The sequence below is a fragment of the Ammospiza nelsoni genome, chromosome 1 (assembly GCF_027579445.1).
Source record: "Ammospiza nelsoni isolate bAmmNel1 chromosome 1, bAmmNel1.pri, whole genome shotgun sequence".
In the NCBI taxonomy this organism is placed as follows: domain Eukaryota; kingdom Metazoa; phylum Chordata; class Aves; order Passeriformes; family Passerellidae; genus Ammospiza; species Ammospiza nelsoni.
In genome coordinates, this window is record NC_080633.1 from 80,181,967 (window position 1) to 80,207,232 (window position 25,266).

General features: G+C 35.2%; 1 protein-coding gene across 1 annotated transcript in view; it reads left to right on the plus strand.

Annotated features, from left to right (window-relative positions):
• Positions 1-25,266, plus strand: part of DNAH5 (dynein axonemal heavy chain 5) — a 116,415-nt gene that overhangs the window by 44,778 nt on the left and 46,371 nt on the right. Inside the window, exons 30-48 of the mRNA XM_059470251.1 lie at positions 432-585; positions 1,245-1,408; positions 2,062-2,218; positions 3,240-3,452; positions 4,233-4,457; positions 5,698-5,870; positions 6,969-7,147; positions 8,751-8,938; positions 9,507-9,701; positions 10,369-10,503; positions 11,213-11,320; positions 12,002-12,155; positions 13,810-13,956; positions 16,315-16,556; positions 21,202-21,378; positions 21,799-22,003; positions 22,490-22,632; positions 23,356-23,490; positions 25,022-25,144. Of these exons, the coding sequence (XP_059326234.1) occupies positions 432-585; positions 1,245-1,408; positions 2,062-2,218; positions 3,240-3,452; positions 4,233-4,457; positions 5,698-5,870; positions 6,969-7,147; positions 8,751-8,938; positions 9,507-9,701; positions 10,369-10,503; positions 11,213-11,320; positions 12,002-12,155; positions 13,810-13,956; positions 16,315-16,556; positions 21,202-21,378; positions 21,799-22,003; positions 22,490-22,632; positions 23,356-23,490; positions 25,022-25,144 (3,217 nt within the window). The remainder of the gene's footprint in view (positions 1-431; positions 586-1,244; positions 1,409-2,061; positions 2,219-3,239; positions 3,453-4,232; positions 4,458-5,697; positions 5,871-6,968; positions 7,148-8,750; positions 8,939-9,506; positions 9,702-10,368; positions 10,504-11,212; positions 11,321-12,001; positions 12,156-13,809; positions 13,957-16,314; positions 16,557-21,201; positions 21,379-21,798; positions 22,004-22,489; positions 22,633-23,355; positions 23,491-25,021; positions 25,145-25,266) is intronic.

The following is a 25,266-nucleotide window of genomic DNA, read 5'->3' on the forward strand; positions in this document are numbered from 1 at the left end:
CAATTAGAGTGAGCTTCAGTTTGTCTGGTTTCACATGCCAAAATACACAGATAAATAAGGAACACAGAACCCGATCATCAGGCATATGCTCAAAAGCAGGAGTTTAGGAGAGTTCAGGAACTCTGAGTTTACAGCTTTCAGGATCTTGAGTAGTCTCTTTACCTTAGAGTGAAATTGTAGTTTTGCTCCCACCCTACTCCTGTTGCGTCAGAGCTGTGCTATGCACCTTGTGTACACAGTAGCAAGTTGGAGCTGATTGGATTTAGAGCTGCCAACTAGCTGAATTAAGTTTTTATACTTTCAATTGAAAAATTTTAAGCATAAAAACTATTCCTCATCCTGTGACTTATATGCTGCCTTTCAAGATTCTTGGTTTTTTTCTTGAAATAAAGAAATGCCTCTTTTCTGTTTTTTTTTTTTTTAAATTGTAGATACAATACACCATTCAAGACACAGATTCAGAAATGGGTGCACTATCTTTCCAACACAACGGATGTAATTGAGAACTGGCTGACTGTGCAGAACTTGTGGATTTATTTAGAAGCTGTTTTTATTGGTGGTGATATAGCAAGGCAGCTTCCAAAGGTTTCTAGACATGCCTTTTTTTCAGTTTTCTTATCAAAATTTTAAGAATAAAACTGTACTGTGATGTCATAGATGCAGTAAAATTAATTTCTTTTAGTATTTAACAAAACTGAACTTGGTAGGAAGTTAGGTAAGCAGTGCCAGTGGAAGACATGGTGTGACAAAGAATAAGAAAACCATGTGATCTGTTTGATCTTTTGATTTCCAGATTATAAAACAGTTAACTAATATGTATTTAAACATTGTGCCTAGTAGTAGCCTTCTGTAGTATTACATACCATTAGCATAGTAGTACCTAGGAATCCTTATCTTAAACTTTCCTGCATGGCTTTTCAAATTAAAAATTAACTTTAGTTTTAGAAAAAAAAATCTTTGGCTTTGAAGCTCCAATTCAAGTATAATGAGTTTTCTGTCTTTTTCTCTAGAAATGTGAGAGAAAGTACATAGCAGCCTTGACAGTCAAGTATAAAATAAGCTCTATTGTGTAAGCTGAAAGAATTGTGTCTAAGATGAAATATTTCTAGAAGACAATATGATTACTAGTGAGAAGATTGCTGTTGAGATTAGTGGGTGCTGGTTCTGGAAGCAGATGCCTTTTCCCTCTTCTCTCTTTCCTCCTCCATTTCTTCCATTCCACATTCACTGTCATGTTTCAACAGGAAGCAAAGCGTTTCTCTAACATTGATAAATCCTGGGTAAGGATCATGACCCGAGCTCATGAAACACCCAATGTTGTTCAGTGCTGTGTTGGAGATGAAATAATGGGACAATTATTGCCACATTTACTGGAGCAGCTTGAAATCTGTCAGAAATCACTCACAGGGTAATATTACTATGAGACCATGTTCCTGGCCAGATGGTTGTGCATTGTGTAACTGGGGAAAGAGCAATTGCTCAAGTACTGTCCCATGAACTTTGAAAGATCATGTTCTTATTCTACTGTGAATGCAGTTGAGCTGAGCAGACAAGTTAGCAGAATAATATAACACCTCCAAAGAAACCAACTCATAGATAAGTATTTCATTTGTGGCTAAGGTGTCACTCACTGTCTATCTCCGTTGGAACCAAGCTGGTTTCAGTCTAGTTTCGATCCAGAAGGCAGTCTAGATTTGTGGGTCCCATTCACACCTTTCACAGATCTGGGAGACATTCAGCTTGAGAGATGTAAACAGCAAGTAAAAGAGTTAATGTAAAAATATTTTATTTCAGTTTAGTTTCTTTTCTTTTTACTGGTGTTTAGATTATAGCAAATAATAAAAGTTTTGCATGAAATGATTTCTGATAATAAGAGAGTAGCTTTAAAGCAGATGCTTAACACGAATGTATGATGCATAAAATTTGTTATTGCTACAGCTAAAAATTGTATACTAAATTGTGAGAAACATCACTTTTAAAGAGGAAAGGACGTAGAAATCAACCCAAATCACTTACCATCTACTCCCTCCCGGCTTCTCTACCAATTTTTAAAAAATGCAGGTACCTGGAGAAAAAGCGCCTGCTATTTCCACGATTCTTCTTCGTGTCAGATCCTGCTCTCTTAGAAATTCTTGGCCAGGCATCCAACTCTCACAATATACAGGCACATCTGCTGAATGTGTTTGACAACATCAAAACTGTCAGGTTCCATGAAAGGGTATGTACTGCACACGCCTTGGTGTTGCATTCCTTCACATTAACAATGTGTCATACTTGCTAAATTAGAGAGCTACTTGGTTGCATAAGGCATTCTGCTGTTTTACTTTATTCACTAACTATTTGATGCTGAGTAGGCTTTCTTCATTTAAGAATTGTTTCATATCCTCATCCATGATGTAGGAAAACTTCATGTAGAACAGCAAAACAAAAATTTATACCAGTGCTTAAATTTCAGAAAAATCCATCCATGTACTGAACTTTTTTTCTGTGGCTACCTCTCAAATAAGCTTTTGAGTATTTACAAGCTTACAATCTTACATTGCCTGTATTTGTATTTTTCCATTCATGTTTTGATTGTAAGGAAAAGTGTATATACTGTCTCTACTGTTTCTGACTTGCCCTCACTGTACCTTCACACACAGTGTTTTAAGAACACTTTTCTTACACCTTTTACAAGAACAGATAGCAACATTTTCTCCTTAGGTATGCATTTTCTTAGAAACTAATTACCTCCCCGTACTTTTGAAATTCCTTTGATTGCCCATGTTCCTTAACTTTTCTGTTTTCATTGTTTTTGATTCTAAGGCTGTAAATTTTGTTAGGCTGTTGACCCACCAATAAGGGGGGAAGGCTTTCTTTATTGTGACCGGAAAGTGGATGTTGTTACAGAATCACAAAATGGGGCAGGTTGGAAGAGACCACAGTGGGTAGTCTGGTCCAGCCTCCCTGCTCAAGCAGGGTCATCCTAGAGCACATGGCACAGGATTGCCACTGAAACTTTAGTGAGATTCAGGAATTGTCAATATATTAGGTTTTCTCTCCTTGTTCATGACAGTGTTTTGTTTAAAGCCTTTCTACATAGCAAAATAATGATTTAATAGTCTTTACGTTTCATTGAACAAGTTGATATAATTCATTAGTTACTTAAATCAGTGTAATGGAGTGATTGCAGGAAAATATGAATTATTGTAAAGATAAAAAATGTATCTATAAACACAAGATATTTTTTCTTTTACTAGATATATGATCGTATACTGTCAATTAGTTCACGAGAGGGTGAGACTGTAGAGCTGACTAGACCTGTAATGGCTGAAGGTAATGTGGAAGTTTGGCTCAGCTCTCTGTTGACAGAATCCCAGCTATCACTGCACCAAGTTATTCGCCAGGCAGCTATGGACATCCAGGAAACGAGTTTCGAGATTACTGAATTTCTTTCTACTTATCCAGCCCAGGTAATATCATTGCTAAATGAATGAAGAATTATTTCCAGATATTTTTCAGTTTTTTTCTAGTCTTTGCATTCAAAGTAGCTGCCAGTGCTAAATACAAAACTGGCATTTAATTTTATTTGAATCATCTCAATCTTTTAAGTTTCAGCTTCACATAGCTGAACCCAAAAGAAGATCACTTACCCTAAAGCTCCTGTTTAAAAAGGAAGCTGAATGCAATAAGTTAATATAATGAAGTTAATACTATTTTTTACAAGCTTAATACTTGACTGCTGGAAGAAAAGTAGTAAAATTGTATGTTTGTTCATATATTCAGGATAATGCAATGTATTGCTAAAGATTTGAAACTGAGGGTGTTGTTGAGGGAAAATTATTTTAGTAGAAGCTTCCCTTGTGATCAGGAATGTTGGAGATGGAATAAAGACTTTGTGAATTACTCTAAAAATATTTCAAAATGAAGCAGTAATTATTCACTGGCTAGTTATTATTTATATAAAGTATATTTGTTACATATGATATTTTTATATATACTGTATATTATACTGAGCAGTTGTATAAGCAATGCACTGTTGGCAGTATTTACAAGACTGAGATACAGGCTTAACTTTGCATTTAAGAATGCAGCTGGACACACAAAACATGGCCTCTGTTTCCATGAATCCATGGAAAGTAATTTTATATATATAGTAGGAGAAAAATTTCTTTAGTTTTTCCGTGTCTGTGAATGAACATTTTAGGTGAAAGAGGAAAGATTATGAAGCATATACTTCTGTGTTTCCTAAGGTTGGGTTATTGGGGATCCAAATGATTTGGACAAGAGACTCAGAAGAAGCTTTGACTCTTGCCAAGCAGGATAAAAAAGTTATGCGTAAGACTAACCAGTTTTTCCTGGATCTTCTGAACATGTTGATAGATATGACAACAAAAGACCTTAGTCCATTTGAGCGAGTTAAATACGAGACATTAATCACTGTTCATGTGCATCAGAGGGACATTTTTGATGGTCTTGTAAGTATTAAAAAATTAAAAATTAATTACAAGTAGTTTTCCACATAATACAATGTGAAATGATAAAAAAATACTATGATACTATGAACTCCTGCCTCATAAGATAAACATTTAATTTCATTACTCTAATGATTATGTGGCTGGAATATTATAAAAGTGCAGATGCTGCTTCAATCAAGTCTTAATTACTTTTAAGTAATTCAGTGGGTTTTCCTCTCCCCAAGCAGTAGCAGTATTTTATGTTTCATGTTGGTCCACTAAAGTTAATAGTGCCTCTGTAGCATGATCAGTTAGGGACTTCTTTTTCCTCATACATTTGTTGGAAGCAATTTTCCTTTTTCTGGACTGCATTATGAATTTCTACAAGTCAATTAAATGAATATAGAGCTATAGTACAGGAAAAAGGTTGAAGCTGGTATTCTCTCTGTTCTAGTTTCAATAGCGTACATAATTATTACTTAGGAATTTTTAAATTCACTTTACACCTTCTCATGCTGACACAGGATACTAAAATAAGGAAAATGCATTTAGTTTGATCAAACTTAAAGCTAGCATGCCCTTTTACCTATGGGAAGTCCTGGAGCTGATTCTGAAATTAAGCTGTCCAAGAAAAGAATTATTTCGTTTTGGTCCATTATTAATAGCCTGGCATTTATCTTTTAATTGTAGAATCATTTGTTTCTAGTATGATCATTTTATGTAAAGTGTAGTTTTTAGATACAAACTAAATTATTTTTTAAATCCTGTTTTAATGTTTGATAGAGCAACTGTGACTTATTCTCAGTTCTGTTGCATTCCTTAGATAGAATCAGCACCATGACACTGCCATGAATATCTTTTTTCCCAATATGCATGTGGTTTCATACAATTCTCATAGCAGTTAATGAAATCACATTATGTACTTCTGACTCATGTAAAAGTAAAGAGGTAGAGAGGCCTAAAAGGAATGGCAATTTTAAAGTTAAACTGAAATTACTGTTGGTTGAGGCTTATGGACTGCTAATTTGTATTTAGACTTTTGACACACTCGTCTAAAGTCTGAAGTTCCTCTGCCTAAGTATGCGATTGAACAATAATGCATTACAATTTTTGTGGTAAAAATCCAGATATATTCTCCACTATCCACTATATTTTACTATATTTGCAGTGTTGCCTTTGAATCTGCTACTTAGATGACATAATATAAATGTGAAAGTAAATGTTAACCATGAATGCCACAGCCTTGTCTTCCCTCTCCTAGTGCTGCATGCATATCAAGAGCCCTACGGACTTTGAGTGGCTGAAACAATGTAGATTTTATTTTAATGAAGACTCTGATAAAATGGTGATTAAGATCACTGATGTGAGCTTCACATACCAGAATGAATTCTTGGGCTGTACTGACAGGCTTGTCATAACACCTCTTACAGACAGGTGAAAAAGACTAATTTTATTCCTTTATTCTTTGCTGCCAAACCTCAGCTTTTACAAGAGCAATTTTGTCATTCCTGTTGGATGCACATTGATCTCTGCAGAGTTTATCCTTCACAGTCTTGTCAAAGTCAGTACTTTCGTATGGAATGCTTAAATATTTTTTGTTTCTGTGCCTTTTAATGTGAATAATGTCCGACTTTTTTTCTCCCACATACTTGCACTGGTCCCCATATGTGTCCTGAAGGTCACATAATGTAAGTGACATTCATTCTTATGTGCGTGAAGCCAACATATCTGAGGATCTGGTATATCCAACAGATAAAATAAGTAGAGATACAGGACAAAAGTAGGTGTTTACAGACAAGCTAATGAAAAGAGCTAAGAAAGAACAGACAGGAAAGCAATTTTTATTCAGCTGCAGTAGTTTGGAGATCTTTGATCAAAAAAGATGTTGAAAGAATTCCAATCCTATTAACAGAGAGATCTACCTGTCTAACTCAAATAGCACAAAGAATGCTTTATAACCTATCATTGGCAAAATCAAGCCATTGTTTGGTTGGTTGTGGTTTTTTTTTTAACTATTCCATACAAAAAAATTCTAAAGCTAGTCTTGATATATAATTATTAGCTGATGTTTTGCTGCATTATGCATAGATGTTTCATTTATGAAAATGGGATGCACTGCATGATCAAATTTCAAAGATGGACAAGAAAGGAAAGGTTAGATATCTTTCATTATTGTACTCCACAGTATAATGTGTTTCAAAGCTACTCCAGACAAAATAACTCAGTATCCAAGCTGTTAAAACTAAGATTAGGCAGCATCTCTGTAACTGCTTTCTTCCTTTCTTGTGATCTTTCAGGTTACTGATAATTGAGGATTATCTGTTCTTTCACTTTATGTGTGATGAAATGAACCTTAATATTCCCTGCATCAGAAACCGAGTGAAGGGGTTTTGTCCTTACTGATCTAAATTGTAATTAGTGGACTATCATTTCAGCGCTTCCCTTTTCTTCTTTAAATCAGACCTTGCATAAGTTCCTCTAGCACTATACAGAAATCCCTCTGCTGTACCTTGATTGATTGTTGCCTTTTAGATGTTACATCACTTTGGCTCAAGCATTGGGCATGAACATGGGTGGAGCACCTGTGGGACCTGCAGGAACTGGAAAAACTGAAACCGTGAAAGATATGGGACGGTGCCTTGGAAAATATGTAGTGGTCTTCAACTGTTCAGACCAGATGGACTTCCGAGGACTTGGGAGGATCTTCAAAGGTAAGATGTGGACCAAAGGTAAGCTGTTGGCCAAACAGTCAATTGTTTTCTTGCGTGCACCAAGCACTGTGTAACTAACTGGGCAGAGAAAGTGACCCACTGTACTCAGCTTTGGAGTGGCCTCATCTCAAGTACTCTGCAGTTCTGGAGTCAACAATACAACAACATATAAAAATACTGGAATATATCCAAATGACAGCAAAAAAGATGGTGAGAGAGCTAGAGGACATGACTTAAGAGGAACAGCTGAGTATACTATGTTTTGCTTTGAGAGACTGAGGGGTACCCTCTTTGCTGTTTATAACTTCCTCAGGAGGGTGAGTGGAGATGGAGGTGTTGATCTCTCTGGTGTCTGATGGGGGAATGGCTTGAAGCTGCATGGGTGAAATTCAAGCGAGGTATTCACTGAGAGTGTGGTCAAGCACTGGAGCAAGCTCTCCAAGGAAGTCATTTGGGTCTCAAGCCTGTTAGTGTCTAAATAGTAATTATAAAATGATCTTTTATATATGGTTTAAATTTTAGATACACCTTTAAGGAGTCATCAGTTCTTTTTGTTGATCTTCATAAGTCCTTTATAAGTCAGTCCTTTATATTCTGAGATATTTTAGGTACTACATGAAAGTTTCAAAGGATAAGAGGACATCTCCATGAAACAAGGTTGAAACACAACAGGCAGATAATTTCAGCCTTTTAATAAATGCAAGTAATTAATATCTTTTTATGTGTATAAAATACAGTTGGAACACTGTCTTCAGTAAATAGAAATGCTATGAAAACATGACGCAATTTATGAAAGGATAGATAAGGTCACTTAAAATGACTTAAAGTCACAAGGAAAACTGCTGCTGTGAAGAGAAAATGCTATGAAATTTATTGCTGACCTGGTGGGATGTGCTGAGTTTTGATTTCAGTGTTTTGTCTCATTCAAATATTGAAGTTTCTATCAGTAGAAGGAAATGCATGGGTCATCCTAGATATGCTAAAAACAATCGACAGAGCTCACTGAACTTAGGTGCAGATGACATTTTTTAAGCATCTGAAATTTATACCTGTTAGTCATGACAGATGTCAAATTAGAGACCAAATGGAAGTTCTTGATTATTGTGTTGTTGCAAGGGACTGTATCTATGATTTTGTTTTGTTTTTCCCACAAAATCCAAGTAAAAATACAGTTCTGGAATAGACTGACCTCCAGCTTCTTGATGCAACTATACTGTTCATTTTAATATGTCCAGTAAGCTGTTGAAAACTTGTCACATTTTCATAGAATTACTGGAGGAATTTTTCTTTAGGGGGTAAAGAGGGACAGGAAAACATTTAAGATATAAGAAAAAGAGAAAAAAATCAAAGAACGTAATATGCTAGAAAATCTTAAGGACTTTGTGAGTTTGTATTTCTTACTTGAAAAGGAATTGAAATTCTTCTCTTTGTTCCTTTCCCAATCCTCAAAAATAAACACTTCTGTCCCTTTCCTTCCCTTCCCTCCCCCCCTACCCCCACCCCCACCCTGAGATAGATTAACATAATTTTTGGCTTGTGAATTGCACCAAAAAAGGTTTAAAAAACATCATGGTTATATGCTTAATTGCTTTTCTCTTTGAAGGTCTGGCTCAGTCTGGCTCCTGGGGTTGCTTTGATGAATTCAATCGTATTGATTTACCAGTGCTATCAGTAGCTGCACAGCAAATAGCAATCGTGTTGACATGTAAGAAGAAACGTAAAAAAAGGTTTGTTTTTACTGATGGAGACAATGTAGAAATGAACCCAGAATTTGGCATCTTTCTTACTATGGTAAGTATTCAGTAAGTTCTAATATACCAGTGAGGACTGTACAATAATCAAGTCAAACTTGGTACTTGCTAACTCTTACATCATTCAGTTCTTAGAACTAACTCACTGATAGTTTTAGAACATTGACCATTGCTGCAAAAACAGTTTATGGGGTCTTGTTTCAATAGCATCAAGTACATGCAACTAAAAAATGCAGGCATTTTTTTTGCAGGCATAAATACAAGTTATCTCAATTTCAGATTGCTTCTACATGCCAAATTCTGGTTCCCAAAGTATGTTTTTTGCTACAATTACAGAGAAATTGCCATAAAGATATAGGTAGGAGTAGCCAGTAAAAATAAGACCTATAAGACAAACTCAGATTTGAAATGCTTATTTTTCATGTCTCATGGGTATAAAAGAGGCAAAAATTCTGTAGAGATATGGTGGTAAGTCTGCATGGCAATTAATTTTGACATTTGACTTAAAGCCAATGAATTATTTTTATTACCAAGATGGTATATTCGTTTGGTGATTCTTCTGTTTGTGCAAGGTACATTCAACTTCAACACCTGTTTTTCCTCTCCAGAATCCAGGATATGCTGGACGGCAAGAACTTCCTGAAAACTTGAAGATCAATTTCCGTTCAGTGGCTATGATGGTTCCGGATCGTCAGATCATAATTCGTGTTAAATTGGCCAGTTGTGGTTTCATTGATAATGTTGTGTTGGCAAGGAAATTCTTTACACTGTACAAGCTGTGTGAAGAACAGCTGTCAAAGCAGGTGATTACACTCATATGATGCAACCTGATTATTTTAGGGAAAAACTATCTGTGAAATCACAAAATATTTTTGTGAAGAATAAGGAAAAGTTCATGCTCACTAAGTAAGCTAAGAGACACTTGCAGTTTAGTAATGCAGCCCTCTGCTGTCCTGGGAGATTAACTCCTGCTGCAGGTTGTTGGTGCAAGGATGGGGCTTTCATGCAGATTGCCACTTATTATTAAGATTCAGCTTTAGTGCATGGTGATGGCTGAGGCAAATAAGATTAATTATAGCCTTTGTTGATCTTACAGAGTGGGTTGAGAGGCATTTGGTTTGTGCTGCCTGTGCTTGTATAGATATTTCTCAGCTTCCAAGGGCCACAGAGAATTCAAAATAACACTGATAAAGTATTTCTTAATAGTCCTTGGGAACTCTGTCTTGATTAAATGACTTATGATTAAATTTTTTTTTCTGTCACATCTTAGATTTTAATAGATGGTAGCAGATTTGGAAAGTGAATTTGCCTATTGTCATACAGCCAAAGAATAGTTGGTGGGTGTTTCGAGCCATTTGAAACACATGTACCACTTCTCCTACATATTCATCCATGCCTAAATAGTAAATAAGAACTATTTCATCCCTATTAACTTGGGGAAAATCTTCCCAAACTTCACATATCTTCTAGGTGCATTATGATTTTGGCTTGCGGAATATATTGTCTGTGCTGCGTACGCTGGGAGCAGCAAAAAGAGCAAATCCCACAGATACTGAATCTACCATCGTCATGCGTGTTCTGAGAGATATGAACCTGTCTAAACTGGTAAGTTCTGAGGACCTGATAAATAATTTAAACTGCACTTTGGAGCTACGTGATCTCTAGAAGATTGTATGTGACCTTTGTATGTGACTGAAGCTAGCTTGAAAATGTTTGATTCTCTGAGTGGAACATTTTAGCTGGGAGGGAGATAAATTTCTGTTAGTACCTGTGTGGGACTGAGGAGGGAGTGAGCTTTCTGTTGCTTGACTTTCTACCTGGGCTTAACCTTGAATTGTTCACAGTTTTTTTACTTATTTTTCCTGCTACTGTTAGAAGTAAGTAGATGTCTGTGCAGTAACTTCTTAAGAAACTTGTGCTTAAGTATTTAGTCACTCTTTTGAAAGAATCTGTTATTCATAGTAATGAGTACCATTTCACCTGTCTAAATAGCTAAAAACCCTCTTCTGTTGCTGTGATACATACTCTTTTTTTTTTTTTGCACCAAATAAAATTTTCTAAATGTTATTGCTAAAATCTACTGTAAGAAATTCAGTCTGCATGTTAGTGATTCATTTTGACAAATGGAAGCATCACATGATCTATTTCTGCTGTGTCCTTCTAATGTTTAGCACCTAGAGGATTATATAGATTGTTCCTTAGGTTCTCAAGCATTTCTTTAGGTCTTCAGGGCTTAGGGATTGTTCTTTCTAAAGCTGATAAATTGAACTGGTTTTAGTCTTTGTGGATTTTTGTTTTCCCTGATTTTCATTAGATTGACGAAGACGAACCCTTATTTCTGAGTTTAATTGAAGATCTGTTTCCAGATATCCAGCTTGATAAAGCAGGCTATCCTGAACTTGAAGCAGCCATTGACAAACAGGTGATGTTTCTCATGATTTTGTTGCTCTGGTATAATTGGTATAATTGTCATGAAGTGACATCTAAGAAAATTCTTGTGGAGTCTCTCAAGCTGGCAATATTCTATTTTACTATTTAAACTTTTTCATAAATCTTTACCACTGGCACAGTATTATTAAGCTTATTCTTCAGGTCACTGGATTGAGATTATAGTGTCCTGTGGTTTTCTTGAGTCATGGTTACTGGGGTCCAATTTGAAAAATGCATGTATATGAGCTTGCCTTATGTCACCCAGGATTTATTATTTATCTAAAGTCCTGACAATTAGAATATTATTTTGAGAAAAGATTTACTTAAAATTGCATCTCTTTTATTTAATTTCCCATTAGGTGTTTGTAATACTTCAGTAGGGCCAACTTAAGAATATAATGTGTATATATATATATATATATATTATAGGTATATCTAATAGATTATAATGTACATAGAGGCTGGTTTACCTTATTTTTCTCAATACATATTTGAATACCAAATATATCTCCTTTTTCCAAGTTTTTTTTAACATACACAAAGCCTTTACAAAGAGTATAATAATCTGTTGATGATATATCAATATCTATCTATCTGTCTATATCTAAAGGCATCAAAATATATTTTGTGCCCTAAAATAATAGTAATTTGGTTTTCTGTCACTGTCTCTTAGGTGGAGGAATCTGGCCTTGTTTGTCATCCTCCTTGGAAACTGAAAGTTATCCAGCTTTTTGAAACCCAGAGAGTAAGGCATGGATTGATGACACTAGGACCTAGTGGTGCAGGAAAAACTACCTGCATCCACACCTTAATGAAAGCAATGACAGGTAATGTTAGTCCTTATATTGTAAACTGTTACTGAACTGTTACACTGTGAACTTTAAGCCCCATTGTTTCTTTTCAGAAAGCCTCAATTGCTTCTCTGTGACAATATATTACTGGGAGAATGAGTTTGTATGTTGAGATTCTAATTATTCAAGTAGCTTAGAAATATCTGACATTAAAAACCATATGCTTCATGTCCTTTTGTCCATATTATCATACTTTTATGAGAAGTTCTTATTCTAGATGGATTAAGAAAGAGGAATACAGTCTAGGCAGGCAGCTCATATTAAAGCATCTCCTGGGTTTTGCTGAGGTAATGCTGGAACCTTTTGCTAATCATAAGTATTTATGTCTTTTTGAACACAGTGCATAAGACAGGGACTTTGCAATATAAAATAACTGGTTTTATAACAATAAATTCCTTGTTTAGACAAGGGAAAAAAGTCTTTGGTTGTGTTAATTTTGTGTCCTGGCTGGAGGCTTGAAGACTGTGGGTTTTTTTTTGGGTTTTTTTTTTTTTTTTTTTTTTTTTTTTTTTTTTTTCATCTGTACTTCTAAACAAATATATTAGTTGAAGAATGTCTGCTAGATCTTATTAAAATAAAAGGTCATAGCTTGGGGAGAAAAACATATCTTTTGAGGTAAGCTTGTGTTACCCCATTTCACAAGTTGTTTATATGATTTTTCAGAAGTGAATAATTTCTGTAAAAAATAGTTCAAAAATAGTTCAGCAACTCTTATACATGCAGTAATGTGCTGTGTTTAAGAAACACTGTAAGCTCTACATTGCAATGGAAACGGTTGTTCCATTTAGGGAAAAATCCAGAAAGAACAAAGTTGCATTGCACAGTTTTCCTATCTTTTTTCCTAGCACTGAGATGTGAACTACTACCAAGATAAAGTCACCTCACTACTTTTTTCAAAGCTGATCTTCTCACACAACCTCATGAAATATTAAAATGCACGATCTGGCAGGCTTTTATCTTACATGTTAGTGAAATCTGATTATAATGAAGTTATTTTAAAATAAGTAATTTTTTCAGCTCTTTCTTTCAACATTCTACTACTGGCTCCTGATTATGCTTTAATATTGGGTTTTTTTAAAGATGTCCAGCATTGTAGTTTTTAAACTGTTGCTAACAAGATAAAAAATGAAGGTTATGTCGTTGTGATATGGCTAGTTAGAATTTGTCTGTGCAAGAGAATTCACAAGAATATGCCAATATTGTATATTTTATCTGTTCTAAGATGTAGGCAAGTGCACAGAAGGGCAGAATAATCAATAATCCATCTGGTATTTATTCATTGGGTTTTAAAAATGTGTATCCAAATCAAATGTTTTAAAGCACTATTGTTTGATAAGCCTTCAAAATATTAAACTAAACCTTGAATAAATTTCGTCTTGCTGCTTTTCTGTTCCCAATGAAGCTATGAAATGTGAATTGAATATTCAAAAGTTTCAGAACTTTATTTTACTTTTTCCGATGTCTCCAATTAATGAATTTTGTATAACAAGAGAAGTTTTTCAAATACAGATGTCCTTATAATTATGATGCATATTAAAGCATATACTTGTGTGTAATGAGTTTGAGTTTGTCAAAGTTCTCTTACCTCTAAGAAGAAATGTAAAAACTAACTGGTGGTCTTCCTTCATAGATTGTGGACAACCTCATCGTGAAATGAGAATGAATCCTAAAGCTATAACTGCTCCACAAATGTTTGGACGCCTTGATGTGGCAACAAATGATTGGACAGATGGAATTTTTTCAGCGCTCTGGAGAAAAACTTTAAAAGCAAAGAAAGGTATTGTGGTGGGTTGACCTTGTCTGGACTCCAGATGGTTCACCAAGTTGCACTACAGCTCCTTTGCCCAGCTGGGCAGGGGAGAGAAAATAAACAGAAAACAACTCACAGGTTGAGAAAAGGCAGTTTACTAAAGTAAAAGCAAAAATTTGCATAAGCACAAGGAAAGAGAAGAAAAAGGATTATTCTCAACTTCCCATCAGCAAGTGATGTTCAGCCACTTCCCAGGAAGCAGGGCTACAGCACACAGAGAGGTTGCTCCAGAAAGCAAACACTGTAAACAACAGATGCCCCCCCTCTTCCTTTCCTTAGCTTTTATATCTGAGCAGATGTCATATGGCATGGAATATCTCTTTGGATATTTTGGGTCAGCTGGCCTGATTGTGTCCCCTCCCAGGATCTTACTCAAGCCCAGCCCCTTGATGTGGGGAATATTGAGAGACAGAGCTGACGCCGTGCCAGTGCTGCTCAGCAGTATCCAAAACACTGATGTGTTATCAGCACCTTTCCAGCCACCAATGCAGAGCACAGCACTGTTTAGGGCTGCTATGGGGAAAGGAAATCCAGCTCAGCCAGACCTAATACAGGTATAATGAAAAAGGCTTCCATTCAAAATAAAACAAGAAAAATCCTCAGAAAAGAAAAAGCTTCAGGAAAACTTTATAAAGCACAGTAACAGGGTTTTTTTTCTTATATGGAAGCATTAGAAAATTGCTGGAAGAACTTCTGTCCCTTTTACAGTCTCTATTCTAAATGCTTTGTGTTCAAACAGTGTAGTAAAACAAATACTACTTCACTGCATATTCTTTCTTTTGTATATTAGGCCCTCAGATGGAAGGAAAATGGAAGGTAAAAGTCGGTTGCCCCATTAGTGGTATCCTGTAAAAATTTTGATGCTGTCAGGATTTCTGCTTGTTCTCTACCTGCCATATTAAAAGGAACCAGTTGTGTCATAACAGCTAGCCCTTCACATATGCTAGTCCATCTCAAATGGCACTAGATAATTCTATTTAGGCAGCCAATTTCTGCTTAAAGTTATGCTGACATATATTCTTAGGCTGTTATTTTAACTAAATGTGTGCCCTTGAGGGTTTGATGCTACTAGATTCTTGCTTTATTATTGCTTCCTTTTTTTTGTCTGAAATTAGTATGTGATCTTTTCATTATGCCTTAGAAGAAAAAGTAAAAGAAAATCCTAACACTTGTTGCACTATTTAATATAAAAATTCTCAGTCTTGAGAAATACAGATACTTTTAAAATAGAAAATTCTTTTCAATTTAATTTTGGTAGGCTTGTTTCAAATCTAGTAATGTAACACCCTTGAGAATGTAACATGGCATTAACTATTGATTTTTTTATCTTTTCCTTCAAGATGAAATATATATTAGCACACTCATATGACTTCCTCAGATTTACTCTGTAAGAATTCTGTAATATCTCTTTATGAGTCAGACTCCAGACTATCTCATGCTAGAGATGCCTGAACTGTAGCTATAAAAACACTCATATAAAAAGTTTATAATCTGTTTCATATCTCCTTGGTTCAACACTAGCAAAGCTCCAAGCCACCTAGGTCTTCAAAAGAAACACTGACTCTGAAGGCAAAAGGATCATCTCTGGCTAAGGAGCTGTCTAGAAATGCACAGTGGGGCTGCCTCCTCCCTAAGGGGTGGGCACCAGGAGCCAAGGTGGGATCTCTTTCCAGCCAGGATCTGTTGCTCTGTACCCAACTGAGGCAAGCAAAACAGACCCAGACCCTCCTAGGAAACAGAAGCAGGCTTTAAAACACCTTTCTATTAGAAAATGGAAAACAGTGGAAAAACTTAAAAGGAAGCTGGATCAAGTTTAGGAACAGAACAAATGACAAGAATCTTCCCCTAATGGACCTCTTTTACTTACGACAGTGTGCATGCTATTTGAAAGAGTGATTTTTCAAGTGTTCCTTTCATATATTTTCTCTACATTTATAAAACTCATTGAAAACAAATGAATGGTGTTTAAATATATCTGTAGTTGTTATCTTCTTTATGTCATTTAATGTAACTTGAAATAAACCTAATTTATTACTGTCTTGAAGACTGGATCCATAAAACTCTTTTGGAGTATTAAAACTCATGACTTATGCTGATGGCACTTTATATACTGAAGAATGGATAATTATTAAGAATCGGTGACAAAATGAAGTACCCAACTGAAATTGAGTGATGGAAATGGTAATTGTATTAAAAGCTGAGATTGTGGCTGTGTGCATGAATTCAGAATTAGTTAAAAATTTGTTTGCAGAAATAAGAAACTGGTCTTTGAAAGAAACTAGCCGTTCAGCCATAGGTGCTTTTGTCTGTTATGTTGCATTATAGGTGATCACATCTGGATAGTTCTTGATGGTCCAGTCGATGCTATTTGGATTGAGAACCTTAATTCTGTCCTGGATGACAACAGAACTCTAACGCTGGCAAACGGTGATCGGATACCCATGGCGCCAAATTGCAAAATAGTCTTTGAGCCTCATAATATTGATAATGCTTCCCCAGCAACAGTTTCAAGAAATGGCATGGTGTTCATGAGCTCATCAGTTCTCACCTGGAGTCCTATCCTTGAGGTAGAACAGCTAAGTGTCTGTATATGCATTGAAAGTTTTACTGGCTACTTCTTCAACACTTCACTAATTACTGTAGAACCATTTTTTGTGCCTTTTGCTATGAAATCCCTTTTCCTCTGTATAAACTTCTAGGTCAGTACTTAAAATAGCAATGTTTCTGGTAGTTTGTACAAGAATGAATAATTTTTTTAAGGAACATAGTTAACATATTACACTTTTAAGAATACGGTAATTTTACTTTGACACAAATTTGTAATTAGAGTTATTTTATACAATTGAAGGATAACTTAGTTTTTAAAACTACCTAGTAGCCCTTAGTACAGCTTCAGACCAAGGAGGAGAAAAGAGTGAAGTTGATTCAGGAAACTTGAAATCCTCAAGAAAATAGGAATTCTCTTGATATTCCTGAAAATTTATTGCAGTTGGGATTTAGAACCAGAAATAAAGTCAATGCAGCATCAAAACATGTAATTTTTAAATTGATGCTGTTACTTGGTGTCTGTTAACATTTCTAGAAGCAAAGTATCTGAAGAACTATGCAGTAGTTTCTCTCTCTCTGGCATGGAATGAATAATTCAGAAAAACAGAACATGTTTCAGGTGTGTTTTAGAGTCAAAATCCAGCATATAACATATTGAAGTATATCAAAGTGATTTATAAAGTCTTTTTTTTTTTCTTCCATATGTCATCTTTCATCTTCCAAAACCCAGTAAAATAAATCCTAGTCTTGACAGAATGCTTGTGACAATATAGTGGATGACAAATTCTGAGACTTGAGCACACAATTTTTTTTTCATGTAGCAAGAATCTTGGTAAAGATGAAACATGGGAGTTCCCAAGAATCTACCTAATGTTCCATAGTAATATACTTAAACAAAGCTTTCAGTGTTTAATTCCAGTTTTCTTTTCTGTGAAGAAAACGATAGAGACAATAGCAGTTAAAAAAAAGCTAGTTTCTCATTTTCTTCTCTTAAGCCCTATATTAACTTAAAAAATTTCAGTGAAGTACACTACTCAGGATTAGCACTTTAAAAAAGAAATTAAAATAAATATTTTTTTTTCTCTGCATTTTTTCTTGTCTAGGCCATCTTGTTGAGAATGCTTGGTTAGCATTATTTTGCTTTGATAAACGTGGTTGTCTCCTGAATATCAAAAATGAAAGCTTTCTCCTGCATGGCTAAGATACTGATTTCTGTGATCATACAGATAATTACTTAATTACTTTCCCCTGAAACCCAAGTAATATCTGGTATATTTCACTATAATCCCAAATTAAATTCCTTTATATGGGCTTTAAATTCATTTTAAAATGGACTTTAATTATGAGATAGGAATTATTTTCTGTTTATGAAATTGGAACACCATCCAGGAGTTTGTAGTATATTTGTTTCCCTGTTTTTCAGACTTAAAAAGACAAAAATTTATAAGTTACTATGAGCTAACAGACTAAATTTCACTGCCCTCCATTCTAGTATGTATCACATGAACAAGTTTTTAAAAATATTTCTTAAGATGAATGTCTCACAGTCTCATTCAGTCATTTCATTTTCTAAATCAAATAGGATACCAGCAGAAAATGCAACTAATCCTCACCTAGTTTGTGTTGCTTAACTAGTCCTATGAAAATACAGCTTAATCCTATGAAAATACAGCTGGCCTCACATTAGCTTTCAGATATCAGCCTTTTGTAGTGATTACTCTATATTATTCTCAGATTTCTTATTTTTTAACCCTTAAAGGTTCTCATGCTTGTAAGTTTTATATAGCTTGCTGTTTATAACCAGATTCCTTGTCCCTAAATCCCTGAATTGTCTGGCAACAGAGGAAAATTGGCTTGTGGCACTGCCTAGAACCAGTGTCCTTAGCAAATTAGAGGTTTCAGCCCAGACAGAACTCAAAAGAGACAGTATGCTGTAGTCCAAGCCCTGAGTGCCAGGCGGTCCCTGGTGCCTCTCTTTGGGACTGGAGGCAGTGGAGCCTCTTTTCAGGTATACTGCCCTGAAAAGAGGTGAGGAGCATCAGGACTCTCTAGGAAAGGCACCAGAATCCTATTTGGCCTTAACCCATTAGGAGGAAAAGGAACAGGATTGTTGTCAGATACTGCTTCCTGTCTTGAAAACACTCGTGTCCTGTTGACTTGTTGCAAACCTGGAGGTTTGCTGCTTGTGAAGGACTAAGAGCTGCTGCAGAGGGCTGATACTGTATTTTTCTAGTAGTGTCTGAAGCTTTTTCTATTTACAATGGTATTAAATCACATGGAATTTTCTGCTCAGTCACAGGTCTCTGCAACACTTGAGAATCATCACTAATTGGTTTAATGAGCTCCTTTGCCAAGTCCAAAATATTTGTAGTCTTGTTATGAAAAAAGTGTTCAACAAGTTTGCTAAAAAATTGGCTGGTAAAACTTCAGTTTTACCACTGCAAATACATGCAGTCAACACAAGTGCCTTATGTATGTTACTGCCAAGTTTTACTTTTCAATTTTTTTTTAAACTAATATGGATACTCAGGAAAGTCTAAGTGTAAATTATGCATCTAGGACAGTGGCTCCCCTGAGATTCCACCTGTGCTGTTCCTTTCAGTGCTTACAGCAGTGTATAGGGCTTACTGGTGTTAGGTTTTCACAGCTCTGCCTCCTTGTGTTGCCTAGTTTGCAGACAACCCTTTCTTGGATGTTAAAATTGTGCTAAAGATTCAACTGCCGAGAAAAGAATTTTATTTTGCATTGCCACTCATGATTTACCTCCTCATTTTAAAGTGAGACGCAGGCTAAATTTAGCGGTGTTGAAGAGTTCTATGAAACTAGTTTTTCTTAATCCATAACCTTATAGTTTTAATATATTTTAATGATAGAAACAGACTAAAGAAAATAAACTTTTTTTAAAAAAAAATTTGGATTACATAAACAAAACAGTAAAGTAACCTTTCCAACTTCCCTTTCTTTCCTCATTATAAAATTTGCTATAAAATTACAGCCTATTGTTATTTATAATTTTATCCAATAGCATTTCTTTGGTGTTGCATCATAAATAAAATATCTTGATGGCTTTTTCAATATGCGTCCCTTTAAATCTCTTTTGTAATGCAATACACTTCATATTCCAACAAGTCAGGCTAATTATCAGATGCTGAATGAAATGTAGTATTCGTTGATATTTCAGAAGAACTTTAAAACATGATTAAAGACAAACAAATATGGGTAACTCAGGAAGTTGTATAGTTTTTTGTTTTCAATTCTTACCATTTGCAAACAAATAAATATAGCTGCCTGCTTGGATGCATTGTTATGACACATGCAACTTCCAAGTTTAGTGAAATAGTTCTCAGATTCATGTTGCTGTTCTCATGCAATGTGCTGTTCATGTTGCTTATCTCATGTGATGTGCTTCTTAAGAGATCAAAGGTATGATCCATTACTCATGAACCTTCTCCAAAGCAAAAGTGTTTTATCAGCTTTTCTACTAACCCCTGATATTTTTTGAACAATCAGTGAATTTTGGATATCCGTTTTAAGTTCTTCTGCCTTTTCATTTTTATCACTTTGTTTTCCACCTACCTGTTTCTAGAAAGGTTTTCATATATATCCTTATTTGTAATCAGTCTCGAAGTTTATTTACTTTGCGAAGTAAAAGTAGAATTTCAATTATGAAAGTAGTAGAAAGAATAATAGAAGCACAATATAGTTGAGTTTGGAAAGGACCTCCAGAGATAATATTGAGTACATTAGTCAAGTCAACCTAGAGGAGGTTGGTGAAGTCTGTGTCATGTTGAATTCTGAGATGGAGAGTCCAGGAGCTCACTGAGAAGCCTGTTCCAGCTTTAACTACTCCCACAAGAGAAAACCATCCACGTTTAAAGCAAATTTATTTGATTTCAATTTGTTCCAAATTTTGTTTTGAGTTTTGGGGAAGAATCTGCAAGTATTTCTGCTGGTGATCATGTTTTATGTAAGAAATAAATTTATGGAATGTAAGTGGAGAGAATGGGATGTAAGTAAGGAGAAGTGTTTTACCCTGCAGATGAGAGAAAACTTCCAGGTAACTCCAAGAGTCATGTTACTGCTTTGAATGGAAGGTATCAAAGAACAAATCCTCTTCCATGATCTTAAGAAATGGGTAGTTTACTTAGGTTTTGTTTATCCATCATTACAGATACCGAGATACACAATAAGAAAAACTACACACACCAGCACACCTCCCTTCTGATAGCCTAATTTTTTTTTGTACACCTGTCAGATCTTTCAGGTTATCCTCTATCCCCATTAGAAATAATATGTAGAATAAATAAAATTTGTGTTCAGTACGTATTGTTGGGTTTCTTTTCAGAGTTTTTGGATACCTTTCACAACTGTTGTGATTAAAAAATATTTCGAAATAATATTTTTTGTGCTGTTGAGCAGTTTTTTCTTTTCAGTTCCCTTCATCTTTAACATCCAGTAGGAATTAGACATACTTGGGTAAAATTTAACCTTCTGTTAATTAAAACCTGCCCAATGGGCAGGGAAACTTAACTTCTGCCCTCTGCCTCCCTCTTCTCTCATTCTGCCCCTAAGAAATCAACATTCCATGCTTCCTGAACCTTTTGAATTACTGTACTTGAATTCACTGAGACTTGCATTAGGAACTAAATTTATACTTTGCAACAGGGATTTTTGAAAAAATGTGCCTTCCAAGAGGCGGAAATTCTACGTCAGCTGTATTCTTCATCGTTCCCAGACTTGTACCGCTTCAGCGTTCAGTCTCTGCATTGCAAGACTGAGATGTTGGAAGCCTTTGTCATTATGCAGAGCATTAATATGCTGCAGGGCCTTATCCCACCTAAGGTAGGGAGTGTGAATGTTTTTATGTATACTTAACATATTGTAGATAATTTCAAGTAACAAAGTTTTGTAGAGAGGGATTCTTTGATGACTTGAAATGTCAAAGGAGATGCAGGTTAGTAAGGAATGCTTTATATTTATTTAGAAAGTAATAGCTGGAATGTGACCTCTTTCACAATCTCACATTTGAATTTGATGTTAAGCACTGGTTTATATTAAGCACATGGAGCATGCATTGTCAGTTTTCCAGTTTTCCTTTTTTTGTTTTTGGGTGATTTGTTATCATTTTATATTGATTCTGTCTGATCATTGAAGGCATCTCTAAATTTATATATGACCAAAGACTTCTAACCTCATGTTACTAATGATTATCAAGTAGAGTTTTCAGGCTGTTGAAAATTAATACCTAACTCAATCCTTCAGGAACAAGGTGGGGAACTGACTCCAAAATACTTGGAAAGGCTGTACATCTTCTCTCTCATGTGGAGTGTAGGAGCATTGCTAGAGCTGGAAGACAGATGCAAAATGGAATACTGGCTTCGAAAACATGCAACAGTAAAGCTTGATCTTCCATGTATACCAGAAGGCAGTGAAGACACAATGTTTGATTATTATGTGGCATCTGATGGTTAGTAACTCAGCAGGGTGATATGGGGTAAAATTTAAAAGTTATTTTATAATTGTGCCTTTTTTAAAGAGAATTAATTCAGAAGTATTTTATAGCTTGCCTTCTTTTGTGTCCCTTAGCAAGTTTCATTTTATGGCTATACTGTACTGGTGGTGTTGTGTTTAGCTTTTTCTCTGTTTCCAGTGAAAAGTCAGAATGTGGATATAATTGATACAAAAGCTGCATGGACTTTGTGGTGATGAATTGTCAAGTGAACATATAATCCTGGTCGTTGTCTAAATTTATGTAGGAAGGAGGAATAAGCCTCTTAAATACAACTTAAGGGATTCTATGATTAAATGATTCTATAAATTTTAGTCTGAATATACAGAGGGATTGCTGTATGTGAGACAGAAGCCTAGACAGATCAGTGAACTGAATGGAAAAAAAAAGGAAGTGATGATGCCTAGTATTTCTAAAACATTAACTTAATTTCTTTCTTATTAGGTACATGGATGCACTGGAATACACGTGTTGAAGACTATGTATATCCCAGTAGTGGCACCCCGGAGTATGACTCAATTCTTGTGCCTAATGTTGACAATGTCAGAATGGATTTCTTGATTGAAACCATAGCAAAACAGGGCAAGGTACTTTTTCTGTAGTTCATATCAAAGTACTGCAAACAGAACACATGACAAAAGTTTTGGATTAGCAGTGAAATATTATTTTATTGAAAAGGAAGAACTTTTTTTCTTTTTTTTTTTTAGATATAAGAGGGTGTTTCCAGAAACTACTTTCATGCAAATATGCTTGAACTCTTGAATAGTCACTGTTTCTAGACTTTGTCTTCTCCTCGCCCCTTCATTCTGCAGTGGAAATAACTGTAATTACAGCCAAGATCAGTCAGAATGGAACCAATATTTTCATGTACTGATGGGAGAGGGAGAAGCACATAGGTCAGGAGGCTCATATCTGACCCTGCTGATTGAACTCTGCCAGCATGGGGCAGTTACAGAATTTATGTAGCTTTAGGCTATTCTTCACTAGAACTGTGGCACACAAGCAATTGAAATTTTACAGATATTGAGTCTCTAGATGATTAAACCCTTTTTCAAATAATTAACTCCTTTCCTTGTTAGTGTGATTGTGCTGGATGACATGACCATTAACTGCAAATATTTTTAACTTGTCAGGCCTGCAAAAATCTATGAGACATTAACTATTTTACTTCTACATGTCTCCTGTGAAAAGTTCACTTTACATAACTTTTCTAGTTTCTTTTCTGTTTAAAAGCTAAATGGGACTGTTGAGCCTTTGCCAAGACTCCCAGCTCTTGTGTTTCATCTTATTTCGATATTGTCTTTGTCTAGGCTGTCCTGCTAATTGGTGAGCAAGGAACTGCAAAGACTGTTATAATCAAAGGTTTTATGTCAAAATATAACCCTGAAAGGCACATAACTAAGAGCTTGAATTTTTCATCTGCAACAACCCCATTAATTTTTCAGGTATGGTAGTGATTAATCTTCTCATACAAGATAGTTGGATTCAGAGAATATTCTGATAATTTGCCAGGAGGATTCTTCTGAAAGTGGTTCTGAACAATAAAAAAAGCACCTGTTCAAATAGTCCAAGTGTTCTAACGCATGATTTAAGACTTCTGTAAAAAAATCGTTCCTTTAAACTTTTTCAGTAGCTATTGAGCTGTTCTTGGAGTTCTACAATAACATGCCTATTATCATCTTCATCTTATTATGTTTTTGTGTCAAATATATCTGTTCTCACTAACTGGGAAGAGCTGTTAGATTTCACTAAACACCATGGGTAAAATAAGTGCTACCCAAAACAATCTGTCATTAAAAGTGTGCTGTCTGCAATTTAAGTTTCAGTCATTACAATAACTCATTAAAAAAGTAAAACATGCAGGGCAGCTGCTCTGCATACAATTAGAATGCTTAAATCCTGAACTGTACTGCCTGTCCAAATTTCTACCAATCTAATTTGAATTATTTCAAGTGTCTTTAATCTCCTGGCAATATATTTGGGGAATATTTTTAATGCAGTCTGGTATGCCAGGCCAAAGCACTGTCTGGACTGTAAGTGCTGTCTATAAGCTTGATGAATCACCTATCATCTGCCTGTATAGTGTAGTAGAAACTACTAACATTTTATGTAATATACGAACATATAATTTTGGTCTTAATTTCTAATCCTAAATTTAGGATTTTTTCTTCTATTTATTGGGCTATAAAGAAAAATAACATACTTTTATAAAAGAAAAGTAGATTTAATTGGTAGATAGGTGAGATTCTGATCATCCGGATATCTGAAATAGATGTGCAAGACTAAGCCAATTCTCTGTTACAATCTAGATTGAAACATTCTGTTGTGATCTGTGCTTTAAAATTACTCTAGCTTATTATACTTGGTCTACCTGATGCCACTTGTGCAAAATTGGAGCCTAGGCATGGTGTAAGAATGCAGATATTTAGGTTTATACTGAAGAATAATTATGTATAGTTAAGTGAACTTTCACTTAGGATAGAGTAAATAAAAACTGGAACTTAAGAAGAACAGAGAAATGGAAAGATGATGAGAAGAACAGTAAAGGCAAGTCTACCATTAGGCAAAATTATCTCATCAAGTGTATTTATATATGTGAATTTAATTATTGATGTGTGCTTTTATGAAGTACCTTGATACCTGCTGGAAAGGTGTTCCAGAATTATGTCTTCAATTTAATCTTTATTGCTAGAAGTCATCAATTTTGCTAATAAATGAATAAAATAAAAGTTTGAAACCTATTCAGATTTATGCAAGTGTTAGGCATGCTTTCTACTGTAGACACCAGCCTGGTACTGTATACCTTGAGATTTTAGACATTCTAGTTGAACTAGTGCAATTAGCTCCAGCAAATGCCTTGTCTGAACATCATTTAGTAAAATTCTATGTAACAGGAACATCAACATGTTTAAGTGATTGAATCATGTATGGAATGAAGTGCTCTTTGTGACTGTGCTGCTAATTGCTTTTTAACAGCGTACAATAGAAAGCTATGTGGATAAGCGCATGGGCCCAACTTATGGTCCACCTGCAGGCAAAAAGATGACAGTCTTCATTGATGATGTGAACATGCCCATAATCAATGAATGGGGAGATCAGGTCAGTTTGTGAAAGAAGGAAAAAGAAGACAAAAGGTTTTCTTTGTTTTTATGCTACACTGTAAAATTGGCTTCTCAGTCATTCAGAATAGGGTAAAATTGATATGTAGTACTTTAATTTTA